The sequence below is a fragment of the Eulemur rufifrons genome, chromosome 3 (genome assembly GCF_041146395.1).
Source record: "Eulemur rufifrons isolate Redbay chromosome 3, OSU_ERuf_1, whole genome shotgun sequence".
NCBI classification, from domain to species: domain Eukaryota; kingdom Metazoa; phylum Chordata; class Mammalia; order Primates; family Lemuridae; genus Eulemur; species Eulemur rufifrons.
Genome location: NC_090985.1, coordinates 63,035,176 through 63,055,542, shown reverse-complemented (window position 1 = coordinate 63,055,542; position 20,367 = coordinate 63,035,176). Strand labels below are relative to the sequence as shown.

At 40.3% G+C, this 20,367-nt stretch overlaps 1 protein-coding gene across 2 annotated transcripts; it reads right to left on the bottom strand.

Moving 5' to 3' along the window:
- Positions 1 to 8,356: 8,356 nt before the first annotated feature.
- On the bottom strand, positions 8,357 to 16,170 carry UQCRB (ubiquinol-cytochrome c reductase binding protein). 2 transcript variants are annotated; one of them, XM_069466196.1, is made up of 4 exons: positions 16,140 to 16,170; positions 13,448 to 13,519; positions 12,236 to 12,402; positions 8,357 to 11,632 (listed from the first exon to the last, which is right to left on the bottom strand). In XM_069466196.1, exons 1-4 carry the CDS (start codon positions 16,156 to 16,158, stop codon positions 11,555 to 11,557), a joined length of 336 nt encoding a protein of 111 aa, XP_069322297.1. In that variant the 5' UTR covers positions 16,159 to 16,170; the 3' UTR covers positions 8,357 to 11,554. The 2 variants fall into 2 exon arrangements, with proteins under 2 accessions (XP_069322297.1, XP_069322298.1); XM_069466197.1 differs by lacking the exon at positions 16,140 to 16,170 and adding an exon at positions 15,481 to 15,628.
- Between the last annotated feature and the right edge of the window lie 4,197 nt (positions 16,171 to 20,367).

Sequence of the window (20,367 nt, the reverse complement as noted above, 5' to 3'; positions counted from 1 at the left end):
TGAGTTACTCTAATATCCTTCTTCAGCACACGGCCCAGGCATCTCCTCCTCCAAGGGGACTTCCCTGGTGATTGGCTCCTTCCTGCACTACATACGTGTTAAATGCGCCCACTTCATAGCCCCAGCATCTGAATATGCCCCCGGGGGGCACATGGAGGGAAGGAATCCTCCGTAGCCTGAGTCCTGGTGAAAGGCAAACCCCTGCCTCCTGCTAGCAGAGCCTCAGGAACGTGTGCCTTCTCCTGGCAGCTAGCACAGGATGCCTGAGCCAGGCTTCACCGACTGGACGTTCCAGCTTGAGACTTTTGTCTTGCGGGAACCACAGGCAGAAGGATAGCTGCGAAGTGAGTCAGGGCAGCCGCTGTGGCCACTGCAGTGCTTCAGGGCCTGGGCAGGACCTCAGCTGCGTGTGCTTGAGGCCACACATCCCTCTCCAGGATTTTTCTCTCTTGCCTTCCGGCTAAATAACAGCCTCCCTAAAGATGTTTCCATCCTCCTCCCCGGAACCTGTGAATATGTTACCTTACATGGCAAAAGGGACTTTGCAGATGTGATTCAGTTAAGGACCTTGAGCTGGGGACATTATCCCAAATTATCCAGGTGGGCCCAATGTAATCCCAAGAGCTTTTATAAGAGGGAGGCAGGAAGGAAGCCATGTAACAATGGAAGTAGAGATTGGAGCGATGTGGTCTGTACCAGGAATGCTGAAAGCCTGTAAAAGCTGGAAGAGTTAAGAAATGGATTCTCCACCAGAGTTTGGAACCAGCCCTAATGATACATTGATTTTAGCTCCATAAGACTCATTTTGGAATTCTGATGTCCAGAGCTGTAAGATAATAAATTCCCGTTGTTTTAAGCTACTAAGTCTGTATTAATTTGTTACAGCAACAATGGGAAATGAATATACTTTCCCATTGATTCCATGATATTCTCCCAGTACAGATTTCTGTTTAATTTTGTCATGATCTATTTCAGTTACTTATTACCCAGTGAACGTCACCCACCTCCAGCCTGCACCCCAGTGTTTGTTGGGTGCCCATCCTCTGTGCTCCCACAGCATCCCCTGCTTCCTGAGAAGCCTTCTCACTCCGATGCTCTGCTTACTGAGCTATCTTCCCCTCCAGACTATAGGCAGCAAGGACAAGGACAGAATGTGATCCACCTTTGGACCCCAGCACCTAGCACAACGTATGAATAAATGTGAGTTGGACAAACAAATTAAAACTTATTTGTATACACACATGTGCAAAAAAAGAAGAAAATGGCTTAAGAAAAAACACTTTTGAGTAGATAAACATTCATACTACGCTTTTATTCTTTAGACAATGGAAATGATAAAAACAAATCATATATTTATCTAAAAGGAAAATTCTGTTCTGATTTACGATAGAATTTTTTTTAAAGCTGACTAAATACAATATGTTAGCTAAATAACTTGGCTAGAACTGAAAGCAGAGTAAATGTAATCAATTTGTGATATTATTAAAACCTAAGGGGAAATGAAATGTCTGTTTCAGTAACACTGGGTGTGTCTGTGTTTCTCACACTTCATTGTTATTATAGGACAGTCCAGTGGCTGCTTTCAAAATCTTGATGGTCTGCTAAACCTGGCTTTATCCAGGCTGATGTGGAACACGCATTTGAGACACTTGAGCTTAAGAGATCTCTCTCCCTTGCATGACTGGGAGTCTTAAATGATTTTCTCCCCTCCCTACCAACCATGTTTCTTGTCTAAATTTTTTAAGCCTTTGGACTCTATTCTACAAAAATTCAAAAGCACAAGTGCACAAGGATATTCACTGCAGCTCCATTGGTAATAGCATTCAACTGGAAGCAACCCAAATGTCAATCAACAGGAAAGTGGTTGAATAAATTATGGCATATCCATAATCTGGAGAGTTATGCATTTCTTAAAAATAATGAGGTAGTTTATACATACTACTTGCTCTATGATCATATTTCACTGCTCAAAACTCTCCAGGGCTTGCAGTTGCATTTAAGTAAAATTTAAGCTCTTTCTCCTGGTCTAAAATGCCCTCCAAGGGGTGGTTGTGCCTACCTTTCTGACCCCAGGGTTTGCTCTCCCTCCATTTAGATTCAGCACTGTGGCCTTCTCTGTCAACGCCTCCTCAACTACCCCCAGCTCATTCCTACCACAGGTCCTTTGCACTTGCTGGTCTCTCAGCCAAGAATGTGCTTCCCTAGATCAGTGGTTATCAGCCTTAATTACATATTATAACCATCTGCATCCCAGGCTGCTTCCCAAACCAATTAATTTAGATAATCTGGGGTTGTGCCCAGGCATCAGGTTATTTTGGGTTTTGGTTGGTTGGTTGTTTTTAGGCTTCCCAGGTGACTCTCTGAACATTCCAGCTCAAGAACCATGGTGTCTTCACATGAAGGCACCTGTCAACATTCAGGGCATAGTTCAAATATCATCTCCACAGGGAAAGTATGATTACACTACTTTTATTTTATTTTACTTTATTGTTTACATTTGCCTTTTGATTACATTACTTTTAAAACTAAAGATTTCATTTAATGGATAGAGTTGAAAAAGAAAAGTATAAGCAAAAGATATGTACAAAAATGAAACTGAATTTGTAAATGTAAAGATAAGTGTGAAAGCAATCTCACTACTGTGTATCTACCTGAAGGAGAATAAATCATTGTATCAAAAAGATACCTGCATTTGTGTTTATCACAGCACAATTCACAATCACAAAGCTATGGAATCAACCTAAGTGCCCATTAACTGATGAGTGGATAAAGAAAATATGGTACCATGGAATACTACTTAGCTGTAAGAAAGAATGAAATAATGGCTTTTGCAGCAACTTGGATGGAACTGGAGACCATGATCCTAAGTGAAATAACTCAGGAACAGAAAAATAAATGCCTCATGTTCTTATTTTAAGTGAGAGAGAAACTATGGCTACACAAGGGCACACAGAGTGGTATAAAGGACACCAAAGACTCAAAGGGGGGTAGAGTAGGGAGGGAGGGATGAAAAATTACCTGTGGGATACAAGGTACACTTCTCGGGTGATGGGTACACCAGAAGCTCAGACCTCACCACTATATAATATATACAAGTAATGAGATCCAGCTTGTACTCCCTAAATCTATTAAAAGATAAAAAAGAAATAATGCTACAAAAAATAAAATAAAGATAAGTGTGCAACCGCATACGTTGAAAAGACAACGTAAAAAAATAAAATAATCTATTAATAATTTAAAACAGGTAAAGGACTTGAATAGACATTTTTCCACAAAAGAAATAAAAATGGCTGACAGCTATGTGAAAAGGGCTCACTATCACTAACCTCCAGGGAAATGCAAATCGTAACCATGATGAGATATCACCTCACACCTGTTAGCATGACTGCTATGAACAAGACAGGAGATAACAAGTGTTGGCGAGGGTGTGGAGAGAAGGGAATCCCTACACACTATTTGTGGGAACGGAGAATGGTGCAGCCATTATGGAAAATAGTATGGAGTTTCCGCAAATAAATTAAAGTAGAACTACTATATAATCCAGTAATCTCCCTTCTGGGTAGATGGCCAAAGGAAATGAAATCACCACCCTGTGAAGATATTTGTGCCTCTGTATTCATTGCAGCATATTCACAATAGCCGAGATATGGAAACAACCGAAGGATCTGTCAACAGATGAATGAATAAAGAAATTTCGATGTGTGCGTGTGTGGTGTGTGTGTACATATATATATATATATATGGAATATTATTCAGCCTTAGACTAGAATGGTGGTTACCAGGTGTGAGAAGTGGTTGGAAATGGGGAGATATAGGTCAAAGGGTACAAACTTGCAGTTATGTAGGATCAATAAGTCTAGAGATCTAATGTAGAGCATGGTGACTATAGTTAATTACAATACATTGTACTGTATACTGAAAATTTGCCGACAGAGTGGATGTTAGGTGCTCTTACCACACACACACAAAGGAACTATGTGTGGTGATGGATATTTTAATTTGCTTGACTGTAGTAATCATTTCACTATGTACGTGTGTATCGAACCCTCATGTTACACACCTTAAATAAAAAAAAGACAACATAGCAATTTCAAAGCAGACAGAATGTAAATTTCAGTTTGCTCACTTGCTGCAATCTTGTACCAGTTACCATCTCTGAGCCTCAATAAAAAGAGGATAATCATACTCACCTTAGAGAATTTTTCTAAAGAATTAATGAGATCACAAACGGCACACAGTGAACACGAAAGGAAATGTCAGGTGTGTGCCCATCAGAGAGGGCTTCTCCAAGTAGGCAGAATTTAATTTTTGTCTTAAAGTAAGCTAGAACTCAGACAAGCAAAGAACAGTGAGGGTTGCAAGCAGCATTCCAGGGCACCTGGGGAACAGGGAGAGCACAATGTAGAGGCAGAATTTTGCAGAGTGCGTTCAGGGAAGAGGGAGTTAAACAGGAGGGAAGAGATTGTCCAGAAAGACAATGCAACGACGTGTCGGGATGGATGAACCTTCTGTTTTCTATCATATGGCATCTTTTTAGCCCTGGCATTTACCTGCATTAAATTGTGCGGAAGAGTCAGTCTCTGATTGAAAGCAGATCTATCATGGGTAGAGGCAGAGAGGTGGGGGTGGTGGGAGCCAGGTTTTGGAAGGCCGTTACCTTCAACAGGAACTTGTGTGGTCTCTTGGCGTCTGACTCTGGGGCCTGAGTTGGTCAACCTCAAAGAAACAAGCTTAGAAGTTTTTCCGGGGACAGACCACAAACCAGTTCCACGTGGCAGCACTTGGCGCTCCCATGGGACAACCTAATTACTCTTGTGGGAGCCCAGCTCTTTCTGTGTGAGTCGGGGTCCTCAGGACAGGTTGGCACACCCAATCAGGCCACTAAGAAAGGTTTAATGAAGGGACTATTACCAAAGGGCAGGCAAGGCAAGGAGGACCAACTTTGATAGGGACAGCAAGCGGGGAGAATGGGGAAAGAGAGACATGTAGGAGCTGCCTGCCAGGAGTTGTAGCTTTCTGCAGAGGAATGTGGGCTGGCGAATAAGTACCCCAGGCTCTCTCCTGTCTGCCCTCTCTTGCAGGTGAACCTGCTCGCTGCACTGGTCAGGCCTAAGCCAGAATCCAGAGGGCAAGTGTGTCTACCGATGCAGTCTATACAGACCAGCCTCCCAGGGTGGAGCCGAATAGAGAAGGACAGAGAGTGGATCTGGAGTATCCAGCACATCAGTCTTACAGAACGACAAGCCCACAAAAAGGGCTGATTACCAGCTTGCATCTTCCTTAACAGCTTCCTCTTGCTGGAGTCCCTCCACAGCTCACTCTCTGCCCGCCCACTCCCACCCCCTGAACATCTAATCGATCATCCAACCTTTCCAACTGGACCTCCTAGTATCTCTCAAAAATATACTCTGCTCACACCATATACCTAAATTCCAGAGGGATTAAAGATTTATAGTTTTATTTCTTATAGCTACAAGTACTGGAGGAAAACCTCACTGGATATTTACATAAACTTGGAGTAAAGGGAGGACTTCTCAAAGAACGACCTTAAACGCAAAACCACAAAGGAAAGGACTGATAGTTTGTACTACATAAAAATTGGAAATTTCCATTTGACAAAAACCACCATGAACAAAGTTGAAAAGGCATCAAAAAATAACCCAAATAAAAGTCCAACAACGGAATAAGAAAGTATCATTTCAGCAAATTTAAGTAAAAGGAGTACTGTCTAAATATATAAAGGTCTCATACAAATAGATAAGAACTGACCCAAATTCAGTCTTGAGGGGAGGAGCTAAGAGGAAAACTAAACAAATAAGGGAAAATGCTTTGAAAATAAAAACAGACCCATAGGCAAAGGATATGAGTAAGATTGATGAAAGAGGAAAACCAACTTGATAACAGCATATGGAAAAAGGTTTTACTACTCAATCCAAGAAATGCAAACTTAAACAAGAAACTCTTTCTCCAACCAAATTCACAAAGCTTGTTTTTAACGAGAGCACTCTGTGCAGGCAGGAATGCAATGAAAAGGACCCCCATGAGGTGCTCAGAGGAGTATAAATTAGTATAAACTTTTGAAAAGCGAATTAATTGGCAGTTCAGAACTGAAAAACTTTATTCGTCCCCCTTGACCCAACCTTTTCACTTCCCAGAATCTATCCAGACACTTTGCTGCTCACAGGATGAAGTCCAGGCATCTCAAATGTGGAATATGCCTTTGGAGTCTCACCTCCCACACCTCTCCAACTGACCTTTGCCACTCCATCAACACAAAACCGCTCCACCCTAGACACACGCCCTGCACTTCCGTGCCTCTGAGCATTTCCTGCTCAGTTTTCTCTGCTTGGGAAGCCCTTCACCACCTTCTTGGCTTGGTTAACTTTGCTCACTCTTCTGGAATCAGCCAAATTATCAGTCTTCCCTAATGCCCATCCTGGTTGAGTTAGTTTACCTTCTCCATGTTTCCATAGACCCAGCACGGATTTATTACAGATAATTTACACATTTATTTACATACATGTTTACATATTTACGTATCTAATGACGTATTTGTCTCCATGATCTCTGCTTCTGTGTACTCCCTACACTGGTGGTTTTTAACTGGGGGCAACTCCGCTCCCCAGGGGACATTTGGCAACGTCTGGAAACATTTTTGGCTGTTACAGAGGGAGGGAGTGCTAACGTTATCTAGTGTGTAGAAGCCAGGGATGCTGCTAAATATCTTACAACGTTTAGGAGAGGCCCCCACAATAAAGAATTATCCAGCCCAAAATATCAACAGTGATGAGCTGAGAAACACTGTCCTATACCTAGCTTCTGCCTAGCCAGGAACATAAAAACATACACCCCAAAATATCCCAAGAACACCCCACTATATATAAAACTATATAATGAACAAGGGTAAAGTGAACTTTTAAAGCCCAATTCCTTCCTCCATACAATGACATAATAACATCTATGCCCGAAGGTTGCAGGGAGGATTAAAAGAAACAACACATGAACAGTGCCTGGTGCAAAGCTGGTACTCCATCAATATCAGTTCATCCTAACAATGAAGTGCACAAATTAAATCACAGACCCAGAATGTTTCCGTGCTGAAATGAGTCTTAAAGTCTTTGTAGGCAACTGCCTTCATTTGATAGCTGAGGAATGTCAATCTTTAAGGGCTAATGACTTGCCTAAATTGTTGGCCTCAGAGCTGAGTTTCTAGTTTAGTGGCAAACCACTTTTGAAATGCATGCACAAGAAAAATTGTAAGCTGACTCTTTTGTAAAACAAATAATTATCTTTTTTGGTTTGGCTTGTAAACACAATTTTCATAGGTATGTATAAGATTTTCTTAGAAATAGTTAGAATACTAATAGAACAATGATCCAATTGAATAATGCTTCCAAAAGTTTCACAGGGGTTTATTTTAAAATTACATTTTTACATTTATGCAAAAATAGGTAAATTTATTAAAATACAAAGTTAAGCAAATAATACATTCTTTTGACTGTAGGAGATATAGTCCGAATCCAGAAGGACAATTTAAATAGTTTATCATAAGCCTCTCAAATATTAACAGGCTTTCTGACATCTATGCTAAAAATTAACTGCCTTGTAATGCTTCCGTTCTTCTTCCCTGCTCAATTGCTAATGCATTCAATAGACTTTCTTAGCAAAATGTAACTTAGAGGCACCATCCGATCTGAGATCTTGAATTCTAACATGTTATGGCTTTTAATATGAACACCGGTATAACTAGAATTTAAACAAATTATGGCAAATAAATTAAAACATTTATATTTTAACATGTATAGACTTTATTAGGTGTTCCTTGTACAGTCATCTGGTATGTTTAAAGAGTGAGCAATCATATAAAAGGAAATATGGTCATAACTGATTGAAGTAATAAAATCCTGAACCTAAATAACATCTCATAATTCATTGCACAGCATATATTAGATTTCATTACATCAGTATATAGCTTAGTAGTAAATTCTCCTGATGGCCATAAACCTCTAAGGTGTTGTCATCCTGAAAAATGAAGGGGAGGGAGTTGGTGGGGTACAGAATGAAGAAATCTTCAGTAGTGCTGGTATTGGGGTACCTTTAAGTTATAAAGTTACAGTGCATCGCCACCTAGTGGCAGAATTTCTTGTCTTGATCCAATAAAGGGACCTGGGTCTCCTACGTTCTAACTGTATTCTTCCCTGATATTGTAGTTTCTAAAATCCATGCTGCCCATACGGTATACAACCACCTGCTCTTCATCTACCATGCTGTCAGGGATTTGGTTTTGACAGTTTTTATGTTCACCTAACTGTTTAATTCCAAGTACTTTGGTTATTTGCAAAGCCACACACAGGATGCCTATATTTTAAAAATACCATCCTGTTTGTGAATTTGGAAGGATTACTACAGTTATAAGAACTTTGGACTTTGGCCCAGTTTTGATTCTTATTACTGAATCTTTTAGGAAGTAATAATCAATGCAGAGTTAATGCTTTAAAAGGGAGTCCTTAAAGTAAACAGCTCCATGATATCATTGCCGAAATCTACACTTTGGATTTTATTAAGATTCTAGAATTTAAAAACAGGAAAAGGCACTGTAACATTTTGGTACCATTTATAGAGCATCACATAAATATTTAGGCCATGAGAACTCAGCTCAGGAATGTTATCAAATATTTGTGTGCATTATGGAATTAGGACCAGAGTCAGTATTTGCGGGTCTGAGGCCCCAGCAGCCCTTACTCTGCTTCCTACACCTCGACATGAAGATTGGGTGATACTAGGCAGTGCACTACAACAGTGAACATAAGCCAGCTGTCTGTTTTTCTTGGATGAAACTGCAAAGTATAGTAAAATAGAAAAACAGAACGTAGACCGCTTCAGAGTAAACAAATCTTTCCTCAAGGTCTAGGAAAACCATATATTTAAAACTAATCTCAAACTTTGAGCAATAAAAGATATCAAACATTTTAAACTGTACAAAGCAAATTAGCAAGATTTGAAATGTTGGAAATTTAAAAGTACCACCACTGCAAAAAGGCAAAATAAGGAGACAGCTAAGTCTTAGCCAGGCTCCATCCTAATCAGAGTTGTCATGCAGATCCAATTCCACTTTTCATCCCAGGTGATGGATACTGCATTCAAGGAGGTCAAACATCCAAGCAGAGTAGATGGACCAGAATGATAGCGCCACACAGGAGATAGAAGGGAGGACCTTGGACCTCAGCTACTGCCCAGCTATTAGACTTGAGGGTACTCAGTATTTTCCCAAATTATTTATTCTCCCTTCTAGCAACATAACTTACTTACATCATGCTTACTGTGTGCCAGAAACTGTTCTAAGTGCTTGACATATAATGTAGTCAGTTAATTTTCCCAACCCTGGAAAATAGGTTCGATCATTAGCCCCATTGTAGAGCTGAGGAAACTGAGGCAGAGGGGTTGAATTGTATTCCTAGAGTTACACAGTCAGCAGATAGATTCAGACCTGTGCAGTCTAATCCAGAATTAGCTCTGAATTACTCTACTATTGTTTACAGGATGACAAGCCTGTGTTTCAGACACTCCATGGCAATTTTTTCAAACAGGACAGATTTTGATAACACAAAGGCCCTCTCTTACAAATGGAAGGATTTCATTGATGAATTGACAAATTCTTACAAATTCACTTAGTCTCCGAATGAGCCAAATTCAAGCTTTACTTTTTGTCTTATTCTTTGTAACAAGCAGAACAATAATATATAATTAACAAAAGCGTTGATATAGTGTTCTATGGCTTTCAAATAACTTTTGCATACTTGTTATCAAATAAGGTAATCAAGCAACATAGATTAGGAATGCACTTTGGCTTTAGGAGGAACTCACAAAATCAGAGGTTGTCACGTTGTTGTGCCACTTTTCTACCTTGAGCAGGTACAGAGCCCGGGAATTCCTCTTCCTGTTATACCACATTTGTCCCCATCTTTCAGCCATGCCCTTACGCTGGCTCTGTCAACAGCACTTACAAGCATGGTTTCTAGGGTCACTGCACAGTCTCCCTCTACCCACACACACCTTTGTAATGCTCTGGCTTGAGACTGCCCGGTTCAGTTGCCTTGTAATTGTGTACATTAGATGTCTGAATGTACAGACCAGATTCCTGCAGAGGTAATCCTGAGGTTATAATCAAAGAGCTTTTGGAGAGTCCTACACAAGGAAAATTTCTGAGCATGCCAATGCTCTTAAAAATTAGGGGTTCCAGAGCACCCATCTTCTCAGTCTCCTTCTGCCAAATAGGACTGAAACCTTGTCATAATGTGACCTGAGCAAAACCATTATCAAATGAGGATCTAGCTATCGTGGACTAGACAAAAGAAAAATCAACATGATTTCAGAATGAGTTGAAAAAAATAATCTGAATATCAAAGAAAAGCTCTTAGGGGATTTAGTGAGGCTTTCTTTTAGCAAAAACTTTAAAAGATGCTCTTTATGATGTTACAGTCTTTTGATTATCATCTAATGAAAAAAATATACAATACACACATACTTTTGGTTGCTTTAATTTTAAATGTGACATAAACCTTGTTTTTCATACTGCTTTGTTATTTGAGGTAAGGCATTCCCACCACACGCCACACACAGCAGTGGCTTGTTGAACACCAGTGGGCTGCAGTTCTACAGTTCCTTCCCTGTGAGTTGTGGCTCCATGCTCTCACCTCCACCAAAGAAAGCACTTCAGAATTTAGGGGTGAGAATGACACTGTTGAATGATTTTAAAAAATTACTCTATAATCTTAAAACTTTTAACTGATGAGTATCTAACTCTTATACTTTATAACAATCATTTCTAAAGTAAAAAAGTCACCACGATATGAGAAAGTATAATTTGTCTTTGTACTATTTTTCTAATGTCTTTTGTTTTCTAATCTACATATTAGCACAGGAGTACATAGGTAACAAATATACCTAAACTGGGTGCATACATAATTTCTTTTTAAAAGGTAGAATGCATAATAAAATCTACTTGGAGAGTACTGATTGAAGAGGCTGTTTCCCAATCCTGGCAAATTAGGGGTGAATCCTCCCTTCTTTTATTCAGTAGCTTCCGGAAGCATGACAGCCAGTCTGCTCAAGTGCTGTTTGCTTCAGGAAAAGTCAAGTCACTGGCGCTTGTTTTTTGCTCCATTCCATACCTGCAAGTTAGGCCATGATGTGGCTTCTAAGCACCTTGCTAGCCTACAAAAGCAATCTAAAGGTGACTATTCTATTTGGTATAATGTTAAATCTCTCAGTAAAATGAAAGGTTATACAACCAGTGAGAAAAACAGATAAAGTAGCCTCTGAGCTCCAGGAATCAGTTGAAAACAAGTTTGGAAAAAATTGCACCAGTAAGTAAATTCAGTAGTTATGTACTATAAGGTTTACAATTCAAAAACTCCAACAATGCTTACAATAGACATTTATTTAAAGTAATACATCTGCAGATGAAATAATTATTAAATTTTGTGTTTAAGGTCTAATGATCTTCATAAAAATACTTTGAAGACAGCTACATCCACAGATTTCATCTATACAATTACTTCTTTGCCCATTCTTCTCTCTCTTTTCTTTCCCGAATAACCTCTTTCAGATATGGTTCAAGGTAGAATTTATCCTAAAAATTAAAAAAAATAATATCATGTGACCATCACATACTAATATATCCCACCAATAGGTCTTCAACAATAAAAAATCCAATCCATTACTTTTTATTTTCAATTTAAGAAAATATATTCTCAACCAGACTAAGTACTATCTGCTTTTTAAAATGTAAAAACCCATAAAAATATTGTATTAAGTTGCTCTGATAAGTTTTGAGACAGAAGTCTATTGGGGAAGAAAAAGAAATGAGTTTCTACAGGTTTTTGCCTAGTTTCAACACAGTTTAAGGGGTGGGTGAGGGTTTGCTTCACTGAAGTCCTTCCTGGGATGTAGAGGGCCACTCAATGGACTGATCTTTTCCTGAGTAGAAAGCAGAGTGCACAGGGAGGCAGAAGACCTGGATTTCTGTATTAGAGACTTGCTTAGTGATTTTTGAAGAGTCATTTCACCTCTAAGTCTTAACATGTTTTTGTCTAAAATGGAGACAACACTTGCTGTTGAAAGGATACTTAACACAACTTTGAGAACTCTAAGGCACTACACAAATGAATATGTTTCTCTTGTTTCTAATAATCTCTAACAACTAACATTGTCAGATACATAAAAGCTGTCCTACCTCTTCATATTTTGTCCACTGTTCTTTGGGCAAGATCTGCTGCCTCATGGTCAGGTCCAGTGCTCTCTTAATGCGAAACATCCTGTCATTATAAAGGTTCTCAGGAAGCCTTCTTATGGCTTCTTTTACGTCTTCATCCTCATGTATTGTATCGTCTCGCATTAACCCTATGATAGAAAACAAAAGAAGATTGAACAAGCAGCTGAACACGTATCTCAAAAACCAGGTTTTTTTTTTTTTTTAAATGAGTAAGATATCTTTATGACTTATAACTTAAGACTTGGGTGAAGTATCAAGAGTTCAAATCACTAGGTATGATAGAAACCCAATGCACTTCATACATATAATGGGTTATTTCTTGAACTGTACTGTGAAAACAATAATATGGGCCTCCTAAAATCCACTACCACAAAATTCACATCTTGAGTCAACTTTAAAAATATAAAATGTTTACTTTGTTTTTAAATACACATCAATAAAAAACATCTCTACTTTCTTGTACTTTAAATCTGAGATCAAGGTATTATAGAACCTTAAAATGATAGTGTACTAGGGCCAGCCGTGGTAGCTCTTGCCTATAATCTCAGCACTTAGGGACGCTGAGGCAGGAGATTCACTCGAAGCCAGGAGTTCAAGACCAGACTGAGCAACATAGCAAGACTCTGTCTCTACAAAAAATTTAAAAATCTGCTGGGCCTGGCGGTGCTTGCCTGCAGGCCTAGCTACTCAGGAGGCTGAGGTGGCAAGACTGCTTGGGCACAGGAGTTTGAGGCTGCAGTGAGCTATGATTGGGCCACTGCACTCCAGCTTGGGTGACAGAGTGAGACCCCGTCTCCAAAAAAATAAAATAAAATAAATAAAAACAGTTCAAGAATCATATGATTACAAAGATGTGAGATAATTTTAATATTTGAAGATTATTAAAAATTTTAAGTGGAGGAATGAGCACATAAGGAAAATGTCTGTTACAATAAATCACTTCTACTTCAAACATTTTAAACAATTTTATCCCTCTCCTGATAATTTAAAAAAGGAAATGGATTTTGGATTTGATTTAACCTAACAATAAAATGTGATCTAATTTGAAAATCTTATGATGTACAAAGCAAAAAAATAAAGTATTTTTTGGAACCATAATGAAGCTTGCAAAAGCACTATTTTCAGAAAAAGCAAAAAAAAAAAAAAAAAGAAGAAGAAAACACAGATACTCACCCAGTTTATTGAATCCTGCAGCATTGTAATACCATTTTCGAATACCATCCAGCCATCGGCCTGATGCTGCAACTGATAATCATCACACTGTTAGTTCCTAAATACACTGATAGGCTAGCATCCGGCACTCTTACAGTTAGCCTCTTGATCAATGCAAACATAGGAAGAAATTTCCCTTTAAAAGTTTATATTCTATATACTACAGATAAAAATTGCTTATTTTATCTAAGAGTAAAAGTGACTGCAGGTAAAACAGGTGGCAGATCATCAGAGATGTACAAAAGACCCATAGGTACAATTATTGCTACTCCAGCCTCTCAACATCCTGTGTCCTTATGCCCTCCTGTTATGATCAGGATTGAAGGAGTGAGGGGATGGGAAAGGGACTTAGACCATCTCTATCATCTGTAGTTTCCTAAATAGAGTATAGGAAATAACTGTAAACTTTTCAAAGGATTTAGAGTTGTACAAAAAGAGGTGAGATTTCAGGATAGGCTGGCAGGTCTAAATGACTCTCCACCTCTAAAATTTTTATTCTACAGTACACTTATTTCACTTGGCCACCCTCTTTAAAAATATACATATTTCTGGGAGGATTCTGATGCCATTAGTCATTTACCCATTAATATGGATTAGTAAAATAAGCCCATTTCCCTCCTCCCAAGCAGCTAACTTTCCACGACAGGAATGGACATTTGAAAATGGATGAGAAGAAATAGGTAATGTTAAAACTCTTTGGGGAACAGAGCTGAGCCTGATGAAGTAACCCAGCAGGGACGAAGGACAACATGATAGTACCTGACATTTATAAGACAGATCTGGTACAGAAGGGGAGGCAGAACAAGTTTAAATTTTCTTTTAAAATTTTGTCTATAGCTAGCCCCTTAGCAAGGAAGGAAAGTAAAACCTCTCCTTTCCTTCCAACACCTCTTGAACCCCTACGTAGAACATCACAAATTACGTGGCTTTGGTAAATCCTGGAAATTAAGAGTCACGTGTAAAATTGCTTCTAAAAAAACAAGAATCAAAGAGTCAACAATATATAAACATATTTGTGGAAAACACATTATTTCTAAACGTATTTACCAGTGATGATGACAATGATTAAAATTCACCGAACGCTTATTGTGTGCCAGGCATGTATTTGCTTTGCCATTAGCTGGGAATATTTACAACACGCCTGTTATTGCAGAAGGGGAAGCAGGCTTACACAGCGATACTACCCAAAGTCAGAGCTAGTTAATGAGAGTTGAGTTCGAGTCTGGGGGTTCTCAAATACGCAGAGAGAGCCTTTAACTTGGTAAGGCTCCTTCAGTATCTAACAAACTAATGAAATAATTCTTTTTTTTTTTTTGAGACAGAGTCTCGCTTTGTTGCCCGGGCTAGAGTGAGTGCCGTGGCGTCAGCCTAGCTCACAGCAACCTCAAACTCCTGGGCTTAAGCGATCCTACTGCCTCAGCCTCCCAAGTAGCTGGGACTACAGGCATGCGCCACCATGCCCGGCTAATTTTTTTCTATATATATTTTTAGGTGGCCAGATCATTTCTTTCTATTTTTTTTTAGTAGAGACGGGGTCTCGCTCTTGCTCAGGCTGGTCTCGAACTCCTGACCTTGAGCGATCCATCCGCCTTGGCCTCCCAGAGTGCTAGGATTACAGGCGTGAGCCATCGCGCCCGGCCTGAAATAATTCTTAAACATCTCCCCCGCCCCCAAAAACCTCAATGTCATTTAGGTTAACGGATTTTTCTGGCAACCTGACAGCTTCACAATTGCTGGGGTGGGAAGAAGGGGACCAATTTTTTTTTTTTTCCCCCTCGCCGTGTTGCCCAGGCTGGACTGCAGTGACTATTCTGGGGCACTACAGCCTCGAATTCCTACTCAAGCGATCTTCCCGCCTCAGCCTACCGAGCAGTGGGACTGCAGGCGCGCGCCACCACGCCAGGCTGCACCAATATTTTTTAAAGGCTACTCCAATTTATACCGCCAGAGGGCAGAGATTAGCAAAAAAGAAAAAAGAACAGGGAAAACCCTACCTGATGTTCACGTTGTTTTAATATTCCAGTAACTTCTGCATTCTATTCCATAATAAATGCATTCGTTCTACTGTCTACAATAATAGAAATTTCTCCAAACCCACAGATCAAACTGACGTTCCAGATAAGACAGGGTTAAGCCGAAGCTTCGCTCAGCTTCCTCTAATTCCCAATGTGAGAAGCAAAGAAGTGTGGAATGAAAATTCCAATTCTATTTCCTGGGGTCACTTTGCCTTAGTTTGCAGCGTGAAAGGGAAATTATTATCTCCCTCGTTGCACTGGTAGAATTTATCAAGCCAATGCACAAGACAGTCCATGAGTCACAGCAAGTACTGAGCTCATTTTGGTTGTAAGTCATACGCTAATTATCTCCTTGTGCTAGAGGTGAAGGGCTGCCGAGCACGGACAGCAGAACTCCAGGGCCGTCAGAGCCACCGCGGGCACCTTCACAACCAGCTTCCCAACCCTCTTGGCAAGCCCGGCCTGGGGACAGCAAAGGGGCGGGAGAAACACGTCCTTTTGGCTGGACTGGAGCCGCAACCTTCCCTTACGCGGCAAACCTGGCCACTTAGAGAAAAGACAGAAAAAGGAGCAAGTTGCTGTGAGAATAAAAGGTTGAGCGCTGGGATTCCCGCCAGGTACGCCCCTCGATCACTTACCAGCCGGCCTGCCAGCCATTTTGGCCCGAGAGCGAAGCGTTGCTTTCTGGGTAAGTCCTAGAGGACGCGCTAGGACCAGTACGCAGGCGCCTTACGGCGCATCGCGAGGCGACGCGGGACGCCCGCGCAGGCGCAGCTCTGGCGGCTCACTTTGGGCACTGGTGCGCGCTGGTGGGTCAGGATGAGGCAAATGGAGTAGGTGGGGTGTTTTGTGCACCCTATTCTAAGACACATTGCTTGGGACATAATAGGACGAACACTAGGCAAGGAATTAGGAGACGGAGGCTTAAAGCCGGGTCCTGACTAGCTATGAGAGCGTGGGCGGCATTAATTGAGCTCTTTTTGCCAGGCAGTAAGCTAAACGTTTTATGGGTATATTCTTATTTAATTTTCTACTTAAGGACGTGCCATGTGAAAATATGTTCAATTGGTATATTGATTATTTCGACTTGAAAACATCGGAGAAATTGTTTCTTCCTGTGTGCAGTAAGCCATTAAAAGTTCCTCTGGGAGGGGTACTCCTCCCTAAGCAGGGCAAGAAAATAGCCCTTACCACCAGAGATGGAAATTGGGGGTTGCACTGGGCATGAATAAATACACTTTCACAAGTAACCCTTGCTTTCCACTAGTTTCACCTCTCCTCCTCCCTACATCTTCTAGTGATGTTAAGAACCCACAAGGGCTCTCACTGTTGCTACTGCACAGAAAGTCAATTGCTGAGACAAGGATTGTCAAGGAAGAAAGGATTTATTGTAGAGGTGTAGAGGACGGGTCAATAGGGAGATAGGAGGTATGGACTGCCTCAAATCTGCCTTCCCAGCCAACAGGGTCAGGGGGTTTTCTGGAGGTGAAATGAGTAATGCTTGAGGGGAGTGAGCATTGTTACATGTTTCTGGTGGAGTGCAGGTAAGCAAGTGCAGTGAGAAATCATGTTAGTACATATATCCCATTGTGAACTCAAAATCTTAAGGCTCCCCACCACTGGCTGACTGAATAGACCCCTTTCTGGCCAAGGGGATTCCCTAAAACTGAGTTGCTAGCCACGAGAAGGGAGGTCAGACATGCCTCATCTTGCCCCTTCTTGTAGATATCCTTTGTAACTCATTAACAGGCCTAAGGCTATGCAACACAAACCTGCAGGTCCTCAATATAAGTAACAAATAACTTGAATCTGGGTATATGTACGGTGGATTGTTTCTGATTAACAGACTTCCTTATCTTAAAACATTCCAAGCCTTTAGACAAAGCTTTATTTCTTTAACCAATTACAAATCAAAGAGTCTTTAAACCCATCTATAACCTGGAAGCTGCTGCCAAACCAGTGTACAGCTTCCATGTATTGATTTGTGACTTTCTGTGTAATCCCTGTCTCCCTGATATGTATAAAACCAAACTGTAACCCAACCACAGGGAATCCACTTGCTCAAGAGTTCTTGGGCATGGCTCCAGGCCATGGTCCTCAAATTTGGCTCAGAATAAAGCTCTTTAAATTATTTTACAGAGTTTGGCTTCTTTCCAGTGACATGATCAAAAAAATGGTGGATAAGTCCCTCCCGGGGTGAGGATTTTAGTAATATAATGAGCTACAGATGAATATTGGTTATTCTTTCTGCCTTGTGCACAGGTGGGATGTGGGGAATAGGCTGCTCAGTGGGTTCTTGGGCATGATCTGTGATGGGGTGTTGCTTATCTTGTTTTCTCTGGAATAACAGGTGGTGTAAGGCTTTGTAGTTATTTTGTGGCTGCAAGGAGATTCTGCCATTTTGGGGAAAGAACGGTGGGAAAGGAATACATCAGTACAACAGAAAGTTACAAAGTTCTGGTCAGCAATTTTTACTGAGTCTGCTAAGCTGTCTCTATTTTTTTTTTTTCTGCCTGATTTGAAACTGAAGTTGTTCAAGTTACTGGTGTTGAGATAAAACTCACTGTCAAGGTTACCACCAATTCAAGGCCACTTAGAGCAGTCACAATGTGAACACTGAAAACTCATTTGAAACATAAGGGAACTAAAAACACTACTAAAAAAATATTTTCTTGCTTCTGGAACTGGTTACAGTGACCCCACTAGCAATTTGCTGCCTCTAGCCAAATCCCCTTTGTGCTGTCATTTTCTCAAATTCAATGAATGTTTTGGCTAAAAAGCATAAAAGCATCTTGCTTTGGCCACTTCTGACTTCATGCTCTTGGGAAGATCTCCATGTATATGTAAAACTACTACAATTTATATGGTTTTCTCTTGTTAATCTGACTTGCGTCAATTTGGTTTCTAGCTCAAACTGAAGAGCCATATAAGAGCAAAAGGGGGGTTGGAGGACTCCCTTACGTTCTCATTTAATTCTAAATCTAAAAGTACTGTAATTATCCCTAATGTAGAGAGGAGAAAAGCTGAGGCTCAGAAAGGTTAAATAACTTGTCCAAGGGTACATGGATAAGAAGAATCCAGATTCTTCCAGAATCTGAGAATCCTGATACAAATTTGGGGCTCCTTAATTCTAGGGCCATACGCTATGCTACTAATCCAGGAAAGACACCAGATATTTCTAGCCTTCAGTTTCTCCAGCTGGAGATCTACAATCTAGCCATTTTAGTGGAAGGTTAGGTCAGAAAAGATTTAAAAAAATTAAGATGTATTGCAGAATTTGTATGCAGTTTTAAAAGAGAAGTATATAGATTTGCTCACTTATATGGTCTTAGCCCCAACATACCAAGTTGTAGGATAAACATCTAGGGACAGAAAATAATTGGGGGAATTAGTATGATTGATAGGTACTGGTGAACTTCTACCATTACTCACTGATATCTTTTTCTTTTTTTTTTTTCCCCAACATTAAGCTCAGAGCTGGGACAATATAGAACTCTGTCTCATTGTAAATTCAAAAGGTTATGTTTAGCGGTCTCAGCCACATTCCAGTTCTAAAATTCTATTGCCTCTTCCCTTTTTCTTCTGTCTCCATGCTGCCACAATTCCTTCTATTACTCTGTCCTGTATACAGCACTGAAAACTGATGAATGGCTTCTTCCAGCCTACACTAGCCAAAGTGAAATCTGAAAGATGCGAAGAAATGCAATACATTTGACCCTTGCTTGGCACATTGTCCTGCAAAGGGTGGGTACTCGATAAACTCTTCTCCCTTCCTCCTTACCCTTCAAGTTTCAGCTTGCTGGTTAGAAGGTCAAGAAGATGGCAAGAGAAGGAAAACCTTATACGAAGGGATCAGAAACCCAGGATTTTCACGAAATCCAGCTTATACAGGAATGAAGCTCAAGAACTTGGATGTTTGCTGGTAGTCACTAGTCTTTATTCAAAAATTATTTTTGGTTTTCTTCCCTCCCAGCACAGGGTTAGGGATTGCCCTTTTCTGTTCCCTTAAAGTTTGGCATGGCCATGTGATGTTTTTGGCCAAGAAAAATGTGAGAACTTTTAAGAGCAATTCTCCATATTCTTTTCCCCTTCCACAGACTGGCAATAATCCAGAAATGGTGGAGACAGCACACACCAACCTGTATTGTTAAAGATGATGTGAAGCAGAGCCTTTTTGTGGTCCTAAAAGATACATGTTTGAGATAAAAACATTTGTGGTTTTTAGTATTGTTTATTAAAGCACAACTTGCCTATTCTGACTGATATGAGTGGGTTCATAAAGGCAAAATGAGGTTCTGAGCCATAGAAAGATCAGGCAAGATGGTTCCATGCTTTGTCTCTCAGCTGTACCTTCTTTCTTCTTGTTTCCTGTTTATTGATCTCATCCATTGGAGAACTCCTTGAAAGCACATATCTGTGCCACACTTAGCACTGTATTCTAGGATCTCAAATGTTTGTTGAGTGAATGAATCAAATATTTAACAGAAAGGCCATTATAACTAGCCTTGACAAATTACAAGTTTAGTTTCTCATGAGGTTTCTTTATAGGCATCCAGCATACCACAAAACCCTGGTGCACAACAAACTATGCCCAAAGTAAATGGCTTAAAACACTTTTCTCCCAATTCTGAATTCAGCTGGGTAGTCCTGCTCAGTGTAGTGTCTGCTGAGGCTGGAATATCAAAGATAGTTCTTCACGCACATGTTTGGTGCTCATCTGGCATGCCTGAAACAGCTGAGGTTTAACCAGGCATCTTTCTCTCAAACCTGGTTTTCTCCTGCAGTAACCAGCCCTCTTTTATATAGTGGCTCAGAGTTCCAAGAGGATAAACCCTGATGTGCAAGCACTTATCAAGTCTCTGTTTG